A 19,665-nucleotide genomic window follows, 5' to 3' on the forward strand; every position below is an offset into this window, starting at 1 on the left:
CAGGCTGATCCAACTTTGATGTAATGTCCTTAAAACAAGTCAAAATGAGGCTCAGTAGTGTGTGTGGCCTCCACGTGCCCGTATGACCTCCCTACAATGCCTGGGCATGCTCCTGATGAGGTGGTGGATGGTCTTCTTAGGGATGTCCTCCCAGACCTGGACTAAAGTATCCACCAACTCCCAGTCAGTCTGTGGTGCAATGTGGCGTTGGTGGATGGAGCGAGACATGATGTCCCAGATGTGCTCAATCGGATTCAGGTCTGGTGAACGGGCGGGCCAGTCCATAGCATCAATGCCTTCCTCTTCCAGGAACTGCTGACACACTCCAGCCATATGAGGTTTAGCATTGTCTTGCATTAGGAGGAACCCAGGGCCAACCGCACCAGCATATGGTCTCACAAGGGATCTGAGGATCTCAGTACCTAATGGCAGTCAGGCTACCACTGGCAAGCACATGGAGGGCTGTGCGGGCCCCCCAAATAGATGCCACCCCACACCATTACTGACCCACCGCCAAACCAGTCATGCTGGAGGATGTTGCAGGCAGCAGAACGTTCTTCACGGCATCTCCAGACTCTTTCACGGCTGTCACATGTGCTCAGTGTGAACCTGCTTTCATCTGTGAAGAGCACAGGGCACCAGTGGCGATGTTCTCTGGCAAATGCCAATCTTGATGTTCTCTGGCAAATGCCAAACATCCTGCACGGTGTTGGGCTGTAAGCACCTGTGGATGTCGGGCCCTCATACTACCCTCATGGAGTCTGTTTCTGACCGTTTGAGTGGACACATGCACATTTGTGGCATGCTGGAGGTCATTTTGCAGGGCTCTGGCAGTGCTCCTCCTGCTCCTCCTTGCACAAAGATGGAGATAGCAGTCCTGCTGCTGGGTTGTGGCCCTCCTATGGCCTCCTCCTCGTCTCCTGATGTACTGGCCTCTCTCCTGGTAGCGCCTCCATGCTCTGGACACTACACTGACAGACACAGCAAACCTTCTTGCCACAGCTCGCATTGATGTGCCATCCTGGATGAGCTGCACTACCTGAGCCACTTGTGTGCATGGTAGACTCCGTCTCATGCTACCACTAGAGTGAAAGCACCACCAGCATTCAACAGTGACCAAAACATCAGCCAGGAAGCATAGGAACTGAGAAGTAGTCTGTGGTCACCACCTGTAGAACCACTACTTTATTGGAGGGTGTCTGGCCAATTGCCTATAATTTCCACCTGTTGTCTGTTCCATTTGCACAACAGCATGTGAAATTGATTGTCAATCAGTGTTGCTTTCTGAGTGGACAGTGTGATTTCACAGAAGTGTGATTGACTTGGAGTTACATTGTGTTGTTTAAGTGTTCCCTTTATTTTTTTGAGCAGTGTAGTTTAGTTGTATACTTTTCCAGTAATCTATAATACTCTAACCATATACATCTAATATTTTACATTTTACAATTCTTATTACCTTGTTGAACTGGGCCCAGGACACAGTTTGTTCATTTAGATCATCACAGCTAATACAGTTGTCTCCAAAGATCTTCTGAGCAAGGAACCAGAAATTTTCCTTTGACAGTTCATGTTTTGTTCCCACCTCAGACATGAATTTCATATTTAAAGTAGCGCACATCTTTTTCCATGGCACTTTCTCATGAACATAGAAAGGACGTCTTCCCTGTTAGCAAAGACAGTACAAATAATGAACAATAAGTTATAAGGGCAGTCATACAGATGTGTCCTTTCATAAAGGGGTACACCGCCCCTAGACATTTTATCCCCTATCCTTTGGATAGAGGATAAGATGTCAAGGGGTGGAGTACCCCTTCAAAGTATTACTGTAATTCGAGAAAACCTTTTGCGATCTAAACTTCAGACATTTCTGGGGGGGGGGGGGGATGTGAGGGGTCTCCCACCAGTTGACCCCTCGCGATGAGACACTAATCCCATATCCAGGTTTTATTTGCTGGATAACCCCTTTTACTGCTGTTTTTCTTTTACTACCTGTCATATTTAAAAAATGTTTAAAAGTTGGTGTTTTTTTTATTTTTATTTTTTTTTACAATTAAACACAGATGTGTGATTTAATCATTTGTTATTACACTTTTTTTGGTGGTTAAAAGTAAAAAAAAATTTTGCAATGGGTTAAAAATCACAAGTGCCAGATTTTCTTTTCTTTTGTGGTTACATTAAAAAGAACTTGATTTACTGTACACAGACAATAATAAATTCCCCCCAGAATGTATTGATCTTATTTTACCAGCAACATAAAGTACAACGTGTCAAAAAAAAAAAACATTCTCAGAATCACTTGGAAGTGAAAGCATTCCAAAATGATTACCACAAATCAGAAAGGACAAAACTGACTGTGGTGGGAATATGTTAAGGGTGTTTACTGTTGTACTAAATCCATGATTAGATGTGACTGAAGTAATCATAGGCGTGCGCACAGGGTGTGCCGGGTGTGCCCAGGCACACCCTAATCACCGCGGCCGCAGAGCAAAAGGGGCAGCTGCCCCGGGCCCTGTAATTCCTGGGGGCCCAAAAGCAGCTCGCCCCTTTTGCCCCATGGGCCCTGATAAAGCTGATAAAGGCTGGCGGGCCAGGCGTCAGGGGCCCGGACAAAATGTTAGTGGGAGGGGGTCCGGTTTTGCGCCGCACGCTACCTTTTTATGTTCGCCGCCGCCCCCGTCACTCATACCCAGGCAGCCAGTACCGCAATGGCTGTCTGGGAGATGGTCATGTGACGTGACGTGCGACGTCACGGGCGGCATCATAGAGAGGAGCAGAGCAGAGAGAGTCTCCCGCTCCTCTCAGTCCCCACACGGCCGCTTCCAGGATCAAGGCCGCAGCAGGGGACCCACCGCCGGATATTTATTATATAGTGTGTGTGTGGGGGGGGGGATTTATTATATAGTGTGAGGGGGAATTTATTATATAATGTGAGGAGGGATTTATTATATAATGTGAGGAGGGATTTATTATATAATGTGAGAAAGGAGGAAATTATACATGTGAGGGGAGGATATTGATTATTATAATCCTCCCCTCACATATATGTAACATCTCTCCCTCACATGTATAATCTGATAACCCCCTCACATGTATAATCTGATAACCCCCTCACATGTATAATCTGATAATCCCCTCACATGTATAATCTGATAATCCCCTCACATGTATAATCTGATAATCCCCTCACATGTATAATCTGATAATCCCCTCCTCACATTGATTATCCCCTCACATATAATCTGATTATGATATTATATATGTGAAGGGATAATCAATGTGAGGAGGGGGTTATCAGATTATACATGTAAGGGGGAGATGTTACATATATGTGAGGGGAGGATTTTAATAATCAATATCCTCCCCTCACTTGCATAATCTGATAATCCCCTCCCCCTGTACGTATCCTGAACTGATCCTGAGTTATATCCTGTATTATACTCCAGAGCTGTACTCACTATTCTGCTGGTGGGGTCACTGTGTACATTCATTACATTACTTATGCTGTACTGATGCTGAGTTATATCCTGTATTATACTCAAGAGCTGTACTCACTATTCTGCTGGTGAGGTCACTGTGTACATACATTACATTACTTATCCTGTACTGATCCTGAGTTATATCCTGTATTATACTCCAGAGCTGTACTCACTATTCTGCTGGTGAGGTGACTGTGTACATACATTACATTACTGATCCTGTACTGATCCCGAGTGTGTGTGGGATGGGGGTGGGGCACCGGGGGGTCCAAAAAAAATTGCTTGCCCAGGGTCCAATCAAAATTAAAGACGGCCCTGTCCATTATGCATACTGTACAGCAATCATACATCCATTATACATACACTGTACAGCAATCATACATCCATTATACATACTGTACAGCAATCATACATCCATTATACATACACTGTACAGCAATCATACATACACTGTACAGCAATCATACATCCATTATACATACACTGTACAGCAAGCATACCTCCATTATACATACACTGTACAGCAATCATACATCCATTATACATACACTGTACAGCAATCATACATCCATTATACATACACTGTACAACAATCATACCTCCATTATACATACACTGTGTCTGTGACTGTACAGCAATCATACATCCAATCCATTATTAATGGATTGGATGTAATGATTGCTGTACAGTCACAGTGTATGTATAATGGAGGTATGATTGTTGTACAGTGTATGTATAATGGATGTATGATTGCTGTACAGTGTATGTATAATGGATGTATGATTGCTGTACAGTGTATGTATAATGGATGTATGATTGCTGTACAGTGTATGTATAATGGTGGTATGATTGCTGTACAGTGTATGTATAATGGTGGTATGATTGCTGTACAGTGTATGTATAATGGATGTATGATTGCTGTACAGTGTATGTATAATGGATGTATGATTGCTGTACAGTGTATGTATAATGGTAGTATGATTGCTGTACAGTGTATGTATAATGGTGGTATGATTGCTGTACAGTGTATGTATAATGGATGTATGATTGCTGTACAGTGTATGTATAATGGATGTATGATTGCTGTACAGTGTATGTATAATGGAGCCTCCAATCCCCCAAAAAAAAGCCTCCAATCCAAAAAAAGTTTTAATAAAGTTTTTCATTTTGTTTGTATTGATATTTATATGAGTGTAGGTCTGTTTATGTATGTGTGCATGCAAGCAAGAGTGTGTGTGTGTGTATATATATATATATATATATATATATATATATACACACACATAAACACACACAAGCGTGTGCAGCTTGAGTTTGTGCTTTAGGGTGCACACCCTAATGCAATAGGCTGCGCACGCCTATGGAAGTAATAGAGTATTTTGCACCAAGATAGATAGATATTTGTGGTTGAGCGGGTGCAAAATAGAAAATTAACTAATACTTACCTTCCTTGCTCCCTTGCCACTACTTTCTCACTTTCTCCTGGGCCCATTGCACAGGACTTCTGAGAACTGCAGTGGCACGTGTGATTGACTACTTAGCCAATGAGTGGCCACAGCAGTGCCTCACCTTAGCCACTGATTGGCTTTTATGGGCAAGTCCTCATGCCAACCCAATGCTGCACAGTGGACCGTATCTCGGTGGGAAGAAGTGCGTGAGGAAGGTAAGTATAAGTTATTTTTCTGTTTAGCACCTGCCAGAGCACTATTATAAAGACAACTACTTCCCTCTTTTGCTTGCTAAAAAGTTGGAATGTATGACATCTACATAGAAACTAATAGTAACTGTGTGTTTTACTGTGTTCCCATCTAGATAACACAGTGCATTTTTGGCAAACAGTTTGTTAAGTCAGGCCTCCGTCACGTGAAGCGCTCCACTTCAGAAAGAGCAGTGTTACATAACACTTATATGTTGCATCATATACAATATGCCTGTGCATTAGTTTAACACTTACAATCTCAGAGAAGGCGTTGTCCCACAGAATTGTAGCCTTAGCATTATTATCTTGGTTTCCATGGACTATGACAACCACTGGCAAAGACAAGGCCTATGAGAATAGAAAACACTGGCTTGTTAGCTAGGCTTGTTTACTGCAAAATTCATTTTAATAAAGATATATAAAACCAAATTGTGTTAATGGAGCCTGTATGAAGATTTTTGCTGCCCCAGGTGAAAGCTTAATTTGCTGCCCTCTTGACCCTGCCCATTGTCTCTGCCCTTTGACACCTTACCACTTACTACTGGGATGTAACAAATCCCCTACCCATGTAATCTCCTTACTACTGGCATGACACACTGTAACAAACCCCCTCCCCATGTAATCTCCTTACTACTGGGGGGGACACACTGTAACAAACCCCTTAGAGATTTTATGAGACGCATGCGCTGTAAGAATGCTGGAAGGACCTTAAATGGTACAGCGCTCCTTTGCCAGCCAGAAGAATGCTAATTATTATGGTGGAGGGGGTATCAGGGGGAGTGGTGCTGGCTGTTACCGGGTGGTTCGGATGCCAGCTGGCTGGCTAATTTTCTTGCGTTGGGCAGAGCAGCGCCCCTCTCAAGAGGGCGCTCTAGGCGACTGCCTATTTTGCCTATAGGCAGGGCCCTCCCTGGACGGCATCAAGACCGCATGACTCCCTAGTGCGGAAGCTGACAGCCATCCTGTGCTGCCATATAAGTTTATTTGGTGTCATATAGAGGTACACTAATGTGTCATAAACTAGTATAGGTGTTATTGAAAGGGCTTTACCAGTGTTTCCCAACCTGTGTCACTCCACCTGTTGTAAAACTACAACTCCCAGCATGTCCAGACAGCCAGTGGCTGTCTGGGCATGCTGGAAGTTGTATCTTTGTAACAGCTGGAGGCACACGGGTTGGGAAATACTTATCTACACAATTCATCGGTTGTATAAAACCATAAAATACATCTGTGTATAGAGAATGCTGTTGAGAGTACATTTGTCACAATAATAAAACAATACTAATAGTAATAATATAGGTTATGATAACAAGTAAGCTCTGATCTTACCTGTATAATGTAAGTGGAGCCACTGAAATTTATTACAGCTGTAAACAATATGGCACATTTCTCTTCCGTCACAGATTCTGATCCCTTTCTCTCACAGCGCTTTATCTTTTTCAGCAACTGAAAATCAGGCGTACAAGAATTAGTCAAAAGCAAGTAGACGTGGACATAAGGTAAAGGGTAATAAATATGGTAGGTATAGCACAAAAGACACCCACTAAAATGCATATATTGTATTATACGGTACCGCTTAGCCCATAAAAATAACCTTGGGGTTCTGTCACTTTTGTCATATTTGCCGCAGATTTTCCTGCGTGACATTTTGTGTGGAAAATCTGAGCTGTTGAATTCTTCATTGACTTTTAAGGGGTACACCCCTAGAATTTTTTTTTTTTTTTTTCAATCAACTGGTGCCAGAAAGTTAAACAGATTTGTAAATTACTTCTATTTAAGCATCTTAATCCTTCCAGTACTTCTCAGCTGATGTTATGATCCACAGGAATTTCTTTTCTTTTTGAATTCCCTTTCTGCCTGACCACAGTGCTCTCTGCTGACACCTCTGTCCATTTTAGGAACTGTCCAGAGCAGGATAGGTTTTCTATGGGGATTTGCTCATACTCTGGATAATTCCTAAAATGGAAAAAGGTGGTGTGAGACCACAGAAACGTTGTCCATTTTCTTTCTGGATTAACTTTCTTGCTACTTCTGGTGTGCTGCAGTTGTTATATATATATATCTCTCAAGTAACATTAAATCATTTGATTCATACCATGTTTTTAAAAACTGCTCCACAGGTTCGCGTGGCTTGGGTGAATTCAAACACAGATTTTCCATTTTCTATTTCACCAGCACCATCACTGGAATCAGAAATGCATAATCAATTGTGAATGTCATAAATAGAGTAAATTTTATCCACCCCCCTCCCCCAACCCTTTTGTCCCCTCTTCTAACCCACCACTACCCTAGAATCAATTATAGCCCCTCCCTACCCACCACTACCCTAGAATCCATTTTAGACCCCCTCTCTAACTCACAACTACACTAGCATCAATTTTAGCCCCCCCTCCCTACCCACCACTACCCTAGAATGAATTTTAGCCTCCCTTCCTACCAATATTACTTTGGAAGAAATAGGAGAGAGGCAGGGAACTCATTGACAATTTAGCACCATAACATTTATTTCACAAAATGTAACCCATTCCCCTGAGGACCAGGCCTAAATCCATGGTCTCTATATTTCTCTGAACTTTCCTGTATTTATAGTTAATTGTATTATTTACTACATTTTCCATTCAATGGTAAAGGTCGATGTTAAAGTCATCCATCCATCTCACAAGAGACGTGATACAGAATAGTTTTACTAGAGGTTTTTTAATGAAGGGCAAAGCTCTGAATCAAGTCAATGGGGGAGAAAAACTGTGCAGAGGAAAATTTGCCCAGTTGCCCATAGCAACCAATCAGCTTGCTTCTTTCATTTTTAACAAGGCCTCTGCAAAATTGATTGGTTGCTATGAGTAACTGAGCAAATTTTCCTCTGCACAGTTTTTGATAAATCTCCCCCAATGTCCCCAAGCCACCAAATAGAAACTCTTTTTTAAGTATAAAATTTTTTAGCACCCTCTGTACTGCAATATTTTCACCTCTCCAAAATGTTTGTATTTCACTGCAGTCAGAAGCTTTAAAATAGAGCTTCTAACAGCGTTTTTTTTCCTTGCACTATTGTAAGTGTCTAATCTACTAACATGTATGTTATGCCGAGCGCTCCTGCTCCCTGCTCCTCCCCGGAGCGCTCGCGGCGTTCCTCTCTCTGCAGCGCCCCGGTCAGACCCGCTGACCGGGAGCGCTGCACTGACACTGACGGCGGGGATGCGATTCGCATAGCGGGACGCGCCCGCTCGCGAATCGCATCCCAAGTCACTCACCTGTCCCGGTCCCCGGCTGTCACGCCCTGGCACGCGGCTCCGCTTCTTAGGGCGCGCGCGCGCCAGCTCTCTAAGATTTAAAGGGCCAGTGCACCAATGATTGGTGCCTGGCCCAATCAGTCTAACTAGCTTCCACCTGCTCCCTGTCTATATAACCTCACTTCCCCTTCCCTTCCTGGCCGGATCTTGTTGCCTTGTGCCAGAGAAAGCGTTTAGTGTTGTCCAAAGCCTGTGTTCCAGATCTTCTGCTATCGCCATTGACTATGAACCTTGCTGCCTGCCCCGACCTTCTGCTACGTCTGACCTTGCCTCTGCCTAGTCCTTCTGTCCCACGCCTTCTCAGCAGTCAGCAAGGTTGAGCCGTTGCCAGTGGATACGACCTGGTTGCCACCGTCGCAGCAAGACCATCCTGCTTTGCGGCGGGCTCTGGTGAATACCAGTAGCAACCTAGAACCGGTCCACCGACACGTTCCAAGCCAATCCCTCGCTGACACAGAGGATCCACATCCAGCTAGCCGAATCGTAACAATGTACATATACACGTTTTTCTGAACATTTTTTTGAAGGAAAGAAGAAATAGCTGCAAGCCAAAAACCTTTGTGATCCAGTTACATATGATATTGCAGTTTCTAATATTCCACTTCAGAATCTCACAAATTCTAGATGTATGAACTGGGCATCTGCATCATTACTGAAAATTTGTCCCAGTCCATTTCCTTTCAAAATATTTTTAGTGGTGGTTTAAAGGACATACTTACTTGAATGAATCACTAGTAGTACCAGAGGCCAGGCACAGCTCTTGTGCCCTTTTTTCAGTTATAATAGTTGCTCTTATATCTGGCATTTTACCAACACCAGTAAGGATTGTGGGGCCCAGCATAAAGTTGACACTGGCTTGAAACTTGGTTTGTGTCTTCAGTACTTGAGGCGGCTGTTTGTCAACCAGAAATGAGCTATAGGAATGATTTAGAAAGAGTCAAAACCTTATATTACCCCTAAATGTTAATAGTATTCAAAATATACTGTGTATTATAATAAAACAATATAAAACTACAGATTGGTGTCAGATAGTCATACCTCTTTATAAGTGCACCAAAACTGGTATTTATTTGATCAAAAATATCCTGGGGCACCAATCTCTGATCTATCTTCTTGAGTTCTTGCATGATAGGATACAGATCAATGTATATACCAAACACAAACTCCACCCTGGATAAAGAAAGATGTGTCAAAGAAATTATATTTGCTGTCATTGTTTGTAAAAACATTACACAAATAACACATGGCAGGAGTAATAGCTGGTATTCCTAACCTAATCTATACAACTGATGATGGTAGAAAATGTGGTCACCAGCACTATTTTGGCAGCAAGAATCTCTGGGTCCCCAACAGAAATCAAAATTCATTGGGATCCATTCAAAAAATAGAGGTTGTAACTAAATTGTTTAGTCTATTGCATGTCGCAAAATAATGAAGGAGAAATAGCTTTTGTAAACATTGAAAAGTAGGAAAAAAAAGATCCCTTTTTTGGGATCATGGTGCATTGTGTATGTGTAGGCCTGGCTGGTAGTAGCAGTACATCCAGATCTTAAAACGTTGTCGTTATGTACTCCAATGTGAGGATGATGCTAATGCTCCTGCCTGTTGCAGGGCTAGCGTCGGCAGAGAGGGTGGAGCGTTGACTCCCGGAGCAGCAAAGGGTGTACTCCCGTTTATCAGGTGTTTGCTGTTGGAAGGCCGTAGCAAGCTGAATGTGTAGTTTGTCACCGAGTGTCTTAGAATGTGGCAATCCTGGACTCATTTATTTCCTTCATGCTCACAATATGCCTTTCAGTGTCAGCAGGCACTGTTAGACTAGTTGAGGGTGTAGGCAGAGGAAATAAGGCATTGGTGAACAAGTGATTGTTGTAGCTAGCCCTTGTGATGTCGCTCCATGTGCTTACGTAGAGTCATAGGGGGAGATTTATCAAAACCTGTGTGGAGGAAAAGTTGCCCAGTTGTCCATAGCAACCAATCCGATAGCTTCTTTCATTTTGCAGAGGCCTTGTAAAAAATTGAAGAAGTGATCTGATTGGTTGCTATGGGGAACTGGGCAACTTTTCCTCTGCACAGGTATTGATAAATCTCCCCCATAATTCCTAAGCTCGGGTCCTGAAGATGCCTTACTTTCTGATGGCAAAGTTGCAACAGGATTTGTGTCTCAAAATTGTGAAGAAGAAATAGCTTTTGTAATCACTGAAAGAATAGAAAAATTCTCCTATGTTGGGAGTAGCAACAGGTTGTGTGACTGGCAAGTAAAGAAAACGCAATGGCTTTTTCCAAGTGTTCAAAACATTTGGGAGTTGCAACAGAATTGATCTCTCAAAATAGTGAAGAAGAAATTGGCTTTTGTATAAAAAGCCAACAAATATTGGGTTAGGTATGTATAGGCCTCGCTAGTAGTAGCAGCAGCAACAGTGGTGGACTGGTGGTAGTTGCAGTAGCCAGCAGACAGCATGCATTGGCTGGACTGGTGGTAGTTGTAGGCAGCAAAGAGTAGGCATTGGTGGAATGGTGGTGGTTGTAGTTACTAGCCAGTAGCCAGTCAGAAAATATAGGTCACTTGGTCTATAATTCCAATTCCACATTCAACATTTTGAATGTGTATTTATGTTAAACACAGCTATAAATACTATGGCCCAGATTTATCAAACTGTTTGAGAGAAAAAGTGGAGAGATCTTCTCACAGCAACCAATCACAGCTCAGCTTTCACTTTACCAGAGCTCGTTAACTGAGCTGTGATTGGCTGCTGTGGAAAAATCCTTCATCTTTTTCTCTCATACAGTTTGATAAATCTGGGCCAATATATTTGATAAAAATCCAGAAAATACACGTAACTTGGCCTTCAATGCCTATTTAGTGTTTACGGTCAATACTTTTAAAACATATTTAGCTTAGTGATAGCTTTTATAGGCTTGTTCTGCAGAGATATAAAGTTCGAATGCTCTGCAAAAGGTTCTGATTTAGACCAGGTTGGCTAGGCTCGGCCCGCTCATCTTTATTGCCTATGTCCATGGGATTTGTTGTAAAGCATATCTCTAAATGCTGTTAAAATAGCTCAGGCAAGATGGCTGACCCTAATAATGTATAAAAAAAAATGTGATTTAAAAAATTACAATCGAAAAATAGAAACAGATGGGAAAAAAATCAAATATGTTTCCATATTTGTCTTTAATAAATAAGGGAAATCTAGGCAATAGATTCCTTTTAAATTGTGAATTTACCTGTCCTGCAATGGAAGCAAATTCTCATCAAAGGCAGCTCCATTGCCAGCCAATTGTTGTTGTCTCTTCCAGATATTGATTCTTTTAACTGTTTGTTCTTGAAGAGTTGACAGGTAATTTAAAGATTCCTCCAGAAGAATCTTAAAGTTCTGCAATGAAAATTGCAATTCAAGTATTATTATCATTCTTATTATTACAGTGACCCCCCCGACCTACGATGGCCCCGACATACGATAATTACAACATGCGATGGCCTCTCAGAGGCCATCACATGTTGAAGGCAGCATCAACATACGAAGCTTTTGTATTTCGGGGCCATCGCATAAACGGCTATCCGCCACGCAGACTGCTTCAGCTGCCACCGGATAGCCGTTTACGGTGCCCCGTGTGGTCTGCTGACGATCACTTACCTGTCCTCGGGGCTCCGGAGTGTCGCTCTTCGGGATCCCCTCCATCTTCGGCGCTCTCCATCGTCGTCATCACGTTGCTGCGCACGCCGTCCCGTCATCCAATAGGATCGGCGTGATGGCGGCGACGGAGAGCAGCGATGGAGAGCGAGGATGCCGGGGAAGCAGAGGCCTTGCCGGAGCGTCGGGGACACCCGGGGACGCGGCAACAGCGATGGAAGGCGACATCCAGGGCAGCGGTGACGGTCCGGAGCGGCGGGGACAGGTGAGTACAACTTCCTATGCTAGTGGACTTCAACCTGCGGACCTCAAGTTGTTGCAAAACTACAACTCCCAGCATGCCCAGACAGGCAACGGCTGTCCGGGCATGCTGGGTGTTGTAGTTTTGCAACATCTGGAGGTCCGCAGGTTGTAGACCACTGTCCTATACTTTATATTGCACAGATCCCTCAACATACGATGGTTTCAACAAACGATGGTCCGTTTGGAACGGATTACCATCGTATGTTGAGGGACCACTGTAATATCAGTCATTATCATTATTATTATTGTATATCATTCATATTTCAATGGACTTTGGGTAAGAAAATAAGTCATATGTATTACCGTCTGAAGACTTGACAAATCCTGCACTTGAGGATGGAGCTGTACATTCTCTAATGCGAGCTTCAGTGTTTGTTGCGCCACTAAGGCCTTCTCCAGTATGTGTTTCATCTTCATTCTTCTGAAATTAAACATCACTTCCTCCTGTCTCGATTGAAAGGCTGAACTCAAGCGTGGATACTACAGTGGGGAAAAAGACCATCTAAATGTGAACTGTTTAACGTGTCTGTATGAAAGAGGTTAAAGGGAATTTTGAGCCCCATAAAAAATTTTTAACAGGTCAAAGGGGTACTCCGGTGAAAACCTTTTTTCTTTTAAATCAACTGGTGGCAGAAAGTTAAACATATTTGTAAATTACTTCTATTAAAAAATCCTATCAGCCTATCAGTACATGTGGTGAGGGTGGAGAGGGCTGAGAGGGGGAGAATGGGAGGAGATAAACACAAGGGAAGGAGCTGTGGGCGTCACTTTATTATAATTTATTATAATTTCCTGGGGGGGGGGAGAGGAGGGGGAGAGTGCAGCAGCTAACAGGAAGCTGGCGCAGGGAGTCATGGGAAATGTAGTCTTTATGACATGGCTGCTTACTGCTACAGGTGGCAATTACAAGAGACTGGCTGGGCCAAATTTGACAAATGAGGTATCGTTGGAAAGGTCTTTGAAAGAGCTATCAGATGAGGTAAACTTTTTTTTTAAGTACCAGCGCTCTGGAGTACTCCTTTAAATTTTCTAGAGCATTGTAGAATACCACTGAATAGTATAGTGCTATATAAATTATTTTCAATAATAATTTTATGCAATAAAATACAATTATATGTTCACAATGATTCTAGAGATGATATTTGGGGAAATGTATTTCCATCAAAACATTCACCCCCTCCAACATAGCATTTTAAATTAAATTTTTTAGGAATGGTAACATACCTGTTTTAAAACTATGTCCACTTCTCCTTTACAAATATTCCTGAATGGCTGTATAATGCTCATCGGGTCATGCTGAGCCCTTGTCTGTATATAAACAGAAATGTCTGTCAGAAAAGGTAGATATTCCTATAATGACAATAGGCAATAATATTGGCCCAGGTTTATAAACCTGTCGAAGACAAACAAACTGTGATTGAGTGATTTGTCTATAATAACCAATCACAGCTCAGCTTTTTACCAGAAATTGTTCAGATATGAAAGCTGAGCTGTGATTGGTTGTTGTTTCAGTCAGTGGTTGTCTCCAACATATTGCTATATCTTGGCCATTAAGATTTATAAAAGCTTGTGCAGAGGAAAAGTTGGCCAGTTGCCCTTAGCAACCAATCAGATCATTTTTCATTTTTAAAAAGGCTTCTAAAGAATGAAAGACGCAATCTAATTGGTTGCTATTGGCAACTGGTCAACTTTTCCTCTGCCCGGGTTTTGATGAATCTGATAAGTAGTTTTTTTTTACCAATATAGTCATAGATGACTATTATTGTATTGAGGATTTAGAATATATTTATAGCACCTATACATCTTGAGTCACAGGCTTGTTAAAGGAGTAGTCCAGTGGTGACCCAGTGGTGAACAACTTATCCCCTATGCTAAGGATAGGGGATAAGTTTGAGATCGCGGGGGGTCCGACCGCTGGGGCCCCCTGTGATCTCCTGTACGGAGCACCGACAGCCCGCAGGAAGGGGGCGTGTCCACCTCCCCACAAAGCGGCGGCCAACACGCCCCCTCAATACAACTCTATGGAGGGGTACTCCGGTGAAAACCTTTTTTCTTTTAAATCAACTGGTGCCAGAAAGTTAAACATTTTTGTAAATTACTTCTATTAAAAAATCTTAATCCTTCCAGTACTTATTAGCTGCTGAATGCTACAGAGGAAATTCCTTTCTTTTTGGAACACTGATGACATCACGAGCACAGTGCTCTCTGCTGACATCTCTGTCCATTTTAGCAACCGTGCATAGCAGATGTATGCTAAGGGCAGCATGGTGGTTTAGTGGTTAGCACTGCTGCCTTGCAGTGCTGGGGCCTTGGGTTCAAATCCCACTAAGGACAACAATAAATAAATAAAGACTTATTATTATTATTATTATAATGTCAGCAGAGAGCACTGTGCTCGTGATGTCATCAGAGAGCATTCCAAAAAGAAAAGAATTTCCTCTGTAGTATTCAGCAGCTAATAAGTACAGGAAGGATTAAGATTTTTTAATAGAAGTAATTTACAAATCTGTTTAACTTTCCGGAGCCAGTTGATTTAAAAGAAAAAAGGTTTTCACCGGAGTACCCCTTTAAAGACTTTTCTGTGGTTTTGCACCTTTTATTTATTTATTTTTGCACCTTTTCATAAAAAGTCTCAGTTGATAAATTCATTTCCACTGCATTACCACTAACACCAACAGCTGGTCTGTACATTCTTTTTTTTTTTTTAAAGCTTAAATCGAAAAGGCACAAAAAATAGCCTGAGGTGCAGCCAAACAGAGACAAATCTATGCACAAATAGCTCTAAAGACAATGCTAAATGTATGCCATATATTCCTGTATCCATGGCTCCCTACACTAACAGTGTTAGGGTATGCTCACACTACGGAACTTCTGTTGAAAGAATGAACTTGTTCATTCTTTTAGAGAGTGCATTTCCTTGGAGTAATTGTCTGCCGCTGACATTCTGTAGAGTGAATGGGTCAATGGAAAACCAATTTACAACAATGATAGATTAGTGCAGCAGAATCTCCAGGCAATGATTCCATAGTGTGAACATACGCTAAGACAACACAGAAAGTAGGCAAGGGTGCATGGACTCCTTCCAAAAACTGGTGCTCTTGCAACTTGGTGAGAGATAATAGTGTGCCAGCTGTACAGCTACACTGGCTACATCTGCATAGGAGCATGAACTGGTTTTCTATGAAACATCAGAGGATGGGAACTAGTAAATAATGTGATAAGCTCAGCAGCGAGGGAGCCGGAGGAGCCAGGGACATACAGCCTGGAGCAAATGACAGCAATGCATCATGGTACTGTAACCTTCTACCCTCATGGGCTGCTGCAGAAGCCCTTTACACTCTCGCTGCCCTAAAAAGGAGCTCATAGGGAGCAACAGTGGAACAAAAAAAAAGGGAATGATACACTTACACTAGGTTCACACTACGGAATTTCCACCTGCAATTCCGAAATACTCGCGGAACACATTGCAGTCTATTGGAGACTACGCACTCGCTTGAAAAATTTCCACCTGAAGAATGGCGTTGTTCCTTCTTCAGGCAGAAATACACGCGGAACACATTGAAGTCTATTGGAGACTGCAGTGTCCACACGGTCCTAGCGCCGACTGATTCAGTCAGCGCTGGCCGCACTCGGAATCTCCAGGCGAAAATTTTCTGCCCGGAGATTCTGCAGTGGGAACCTAGCCTTACACTTCTGAATTTCTGCATGCAGAATTCCGCTAGCGGAATTCCACAAGTGGAAATTCAGAACTGTGAATGGGAGTGTGGAATCCCATAGAAGTCTATGGGCTTTAATTTGAGGCAGAATTTCGCAAGCAGAAATTCTGCATTGTTAATAGACCCTAGGCTAGGTTCACACTGCAGAATCTCTGGCCACAAAATTTCCGCCCGGAGATTCCGAGTGCGGTCGGCGCTAGGACCGCGTGGACAATGCAGTCTCCGATGAACTGCAATGTGTTTTACGAGTATTTCCGCCTGGAGAATGAGCAACGCCATTCTTCTGGCAGAAATTTTAAAGCGGATTTTCCGTTCACAAATTCCGCTTCACAAATTCCGAAGTTTGAATTTGTGAACGGAAACCCATTCACTACACTATACAGTACATTTTAGTAAGCAGAATTTCTGCCTGCAATTTCAAAGCAGAATTGCAAGCGGAAATTCCGTAGTGTGAACCTAGCCTTAGGATATAGGATAAGTGCTACATTGTTGCAGTGAGTGTGTGATATAATGTAAAGCTTTTTTTTTTTTTTTTTTTTTTTTTTTTTTTTACATCTGAATAACCCTTTAAGTCCATGTTTTCAAGTAATTAAAAAAACTTTCCTCATGGAATTTTTTTTTTGAGTTACTATGAGAAAGGACAAACTAACATTTTATTGCAAAGTACAGTAACAGTTTGAAATCCCCAAACTCTAACCAGCCATGTAAATAAATAAATGAGGAAAGTATGCGTTGGAACAGAATGATATGGATCTTGTGCCAGCAACATGCTGGTAGCAATGCCCCCGGGCCGAGTCCTTCCTCCTTCTACCAGATTCTATCCTGGCAGCCTAGTGTGTTTATAAACTCGGATTAAACTATATTTAGATGGTTTGTAGAAAATGTTTGGGTTACACATGAAGACCCGCACCTCCTAACTAGTGATAAATATGGAATGTAGTTACTAAGTCAACAGCAAGTGAAAGGAGCCCATATGACAGGCTTTAGGGCCCTGAGAAAACCTGGAATCAATTTGAATTCTTCAGTTTAGTCAACTCTTTTTTTACATAGCCCATTCGGGATTCCCATCTCTTTGCCAGTGGAGAGCACTAGTTGTGGGGGACATGACCTGTATTGCATTACACAGTAAGATGATTTATGTGAATAAGTGCTGTCTAATGCTAAAAGGCTATGGACACCTACGAACCCATTGTTATAGCACTGCATGTACTTTAACAGATAAAACTTACTGTATATACAGTTCATTTTAATAAAGGTTCTAGCCTTTGGATCATACACTATAATGCAAGATGCTTCCTCTCGTGATGTGTATCCTCCATTGGAAAGCTCTCTCATGGCTAAAGCTGGCCAAACACGTTCAATTGCTCTCAGCCAAATTTTTGCGCAGTCAAGGAGTAAACTGCTGCCAGAATCCTTTGGTGGCCACTAATCTCTTCATGAACAAAAAGATCGAGCAGTTGAAATGCAATATGCCCAATCTTTCTCTCATTTAACTTCATCTGTTAGGAGAGAACCGGGAGGCCAACATGCACATTTAACCAAGACTTAAGAAATTGGCAGGTTGAGACAACTTTTTTCTAATATTTATTGGGGCCTTAAAGGGATAATCCAGCCTTTATGCAATGGATAGTTTATTAGTGGTGGTCTGACTCCTGGCACCCTGCCAATCAACTATTTAAGGCTATGTTCAGACTACAGAATATCCATACACTGAGGGGCGCCAGCATAATCTGCCGGCGCTAGGAACGCATGGGAATGCACCGTCTCATAGACGGCTATGCATTCAGGCAGTCTGTGCACAAAGAATGAACGTGTTCATTCTTTGTGCGGACACGGAAACCTGAATTTCTGTGCCGGAAACATCTGGCATGGAAAGTCTGCCGTGTGCACAGCGCAGCAGATTCCTGTTGACTCTGCTGCAGCGGAATGTCCGTACCAGACACCAATGCAGAATGCAGAATGAAAATTCTGCTGTGTGAACATGGGCTTAAGGGGCCTTGGAGTTCATGTGAGCCTGCATCCACTTTATTGTTTACCAGTGCTTGTACCTCCATTTCCGTAGTGTTAAGCCTTGTTAGCACAGCAAAGTTTCTGAGCAGAATAGAGTTGTTTTCAATGGGATTATACTGCACCCTGCAGCCAGGGTCAATGTCTAAGGAGACAGAACCTTTCTGAGCTGTATCTCCTGTTCTTCCATAGAGTATATGGTATAAGAAGTTAAAGGGGTACTCCGGTGGAAAACTATTTTTTTTAAATCAACATGTGCCAGAAAGTTAAACAGATTACTTCTATTAAAAAAATCTTAATCCTTCCAGTACTTATCAGCTGCTGTATACTACAGAGAAAGTTCTTTTATTTTTAAATGTCTTTTCTGTCTGTACACAGTGCTCTCTGCTGACACCTCTGTCCATTTCAGGAACTGTCCAGAGAAGAATAGGTTTGCTATGGGGATTTGCTCCTGCTCTGGACAGTTCCTGACATGGACAGAGCTGGGACCCACTGCGATCTTCTGCCCAGCAGCCAGCTCTCTTTGTGCATGGAGTGATCTCGACTCCATGCAAGGACAATATCAACCGCCGCACAAAGCTGGCTTGCTCTCCCATAGAGATGCATGGAGGGAGCATTTAGGACTACACTTCGTGCGAGGGGTTGACATTCTCCTTGCACGGAGTGGAGATCACTCCATGCATGAAGAAAGCTGATTTTGGGCACTTCATTTGGCAGGACAGCTTTACATTTTTTATTATTTTTTTGCTGAGATATATGTGATGTTATGCCTATACAGACACATACTTCTGCTTCTGACTCTCATTCAACAAAAAACATGTACAGCACATTAGCCATTTCTCTTTGCATATGGGGTCAGCCTGAATCACACTGCTACCTCCCTGATGAAGGAAACCGTTTGTTTCTGAAATGCGTCAGAGTAATTTTGACCCTCACAGACTTCAGTAGTTATGTCACAGTCACAGCCCAGAAGGGGACTTTTCAACAGAACTGCTTGGTCGAGACGCCACCGGCCGGGGCTTCCCTAACGGAGGACTTGAAACTACTGTGACAACGTTGGATCCCATTTCTTGATCTGATGACACATGGATAGCAGGTACTCTTTCCTCCATCTGGGAATACTATCCACATTCAGGATATCTGCTTTTTACACATACCAGTGACCTTCCTCGTTAATGGCTCCTAGACTTGATTGCTTTAATCTTTACATTATATAACACTCCTCCTCACCTTGCGCTGTTTGCTATATATAATTTTTTATGCCATTGTTCATCTATGAGTGGTATATAGGGAAATTATTAGTCCAATAGCAACATACATGAAAATAGGGGGAGGGGGGTTCCACTCTATTTGGTTGTACAAGTAACCTAGCGCCAGTATACTGTACATACAGTAGTGCTGGTTCCCATAGTGTTTTGGGCAATTCATTGGGCAAGACAGTTTAAAACCTAGATAATTTATTTTTTGCCCCAGATATTTGTAAACTTGCCTATATAGTTGCACACATCTGCTTCTGACTCTCATTCAACAAAAACCATATACAGT

At 42.5% G+C, this 19,665-nt stretch overlaps 1 protein-coding gene across 2 annotated transcripts in view; it reads right to left on the reverse strand.

Moving 5' to 3' along the window:
• Positions 1-19,665, reverse strand: part of STAT6 (signal transducer and activator of transcription 6) — a 162,026-nt gene that overhangs the window by 40,072 nt on the left and 102,289 nt on the right. For both annotated transcript variants that reach the window (XM_056562518.1, XM_056562517.1), the window contains 9 exons: positions 13,622-13,705; positions 12,701-12,877; positions 11,688-11,836; positions 9,501-9,632; positions 9,182-9,376; positions 7,271-7,358; positions 6,505-6,621; positions 5,431-5,523; positions 1,457-1,663 (listed from right to left, as the gene is read on the reverse strand). In XM_056562518.1, the coding sequence (XP_056418493.1) occupies positions 1,457-1,663; positions 5,431-5,523; positions 6,505-6,621; positions 7,271-7,358; positions 9,182-9,376; positions 9,501-9,632; positions 11,688-11,836; positions 12,701-12,877; positions 13,622-13,705 (1,242 nt within the window). The remainder of the gene's footprint in view (positions 1-1,456; positions 1,664-5,430; positions 5,524-6,504; positions 6,622-7,270; positions 7,359-9,181; positions 9,377-9,500; positions 9,633-11,687; positions 11,837-12,700; positions 12,878-13,621; positions 13,706-19,665) is intronic.

This window comes from Hyla sarda, chromosome 2 (genome assembly GCF_029499605.1).
Source record: "Hyla sarda isolate aHylSar1 chromosome 2, aHylSar1.hap1, whole genome shotgun sequence".
Lineage (NCBI taxonomy): Eukaryota > Metazoa > Chordata > Amphibia > Anura > Hylidae > Hyla > Hyla sarda.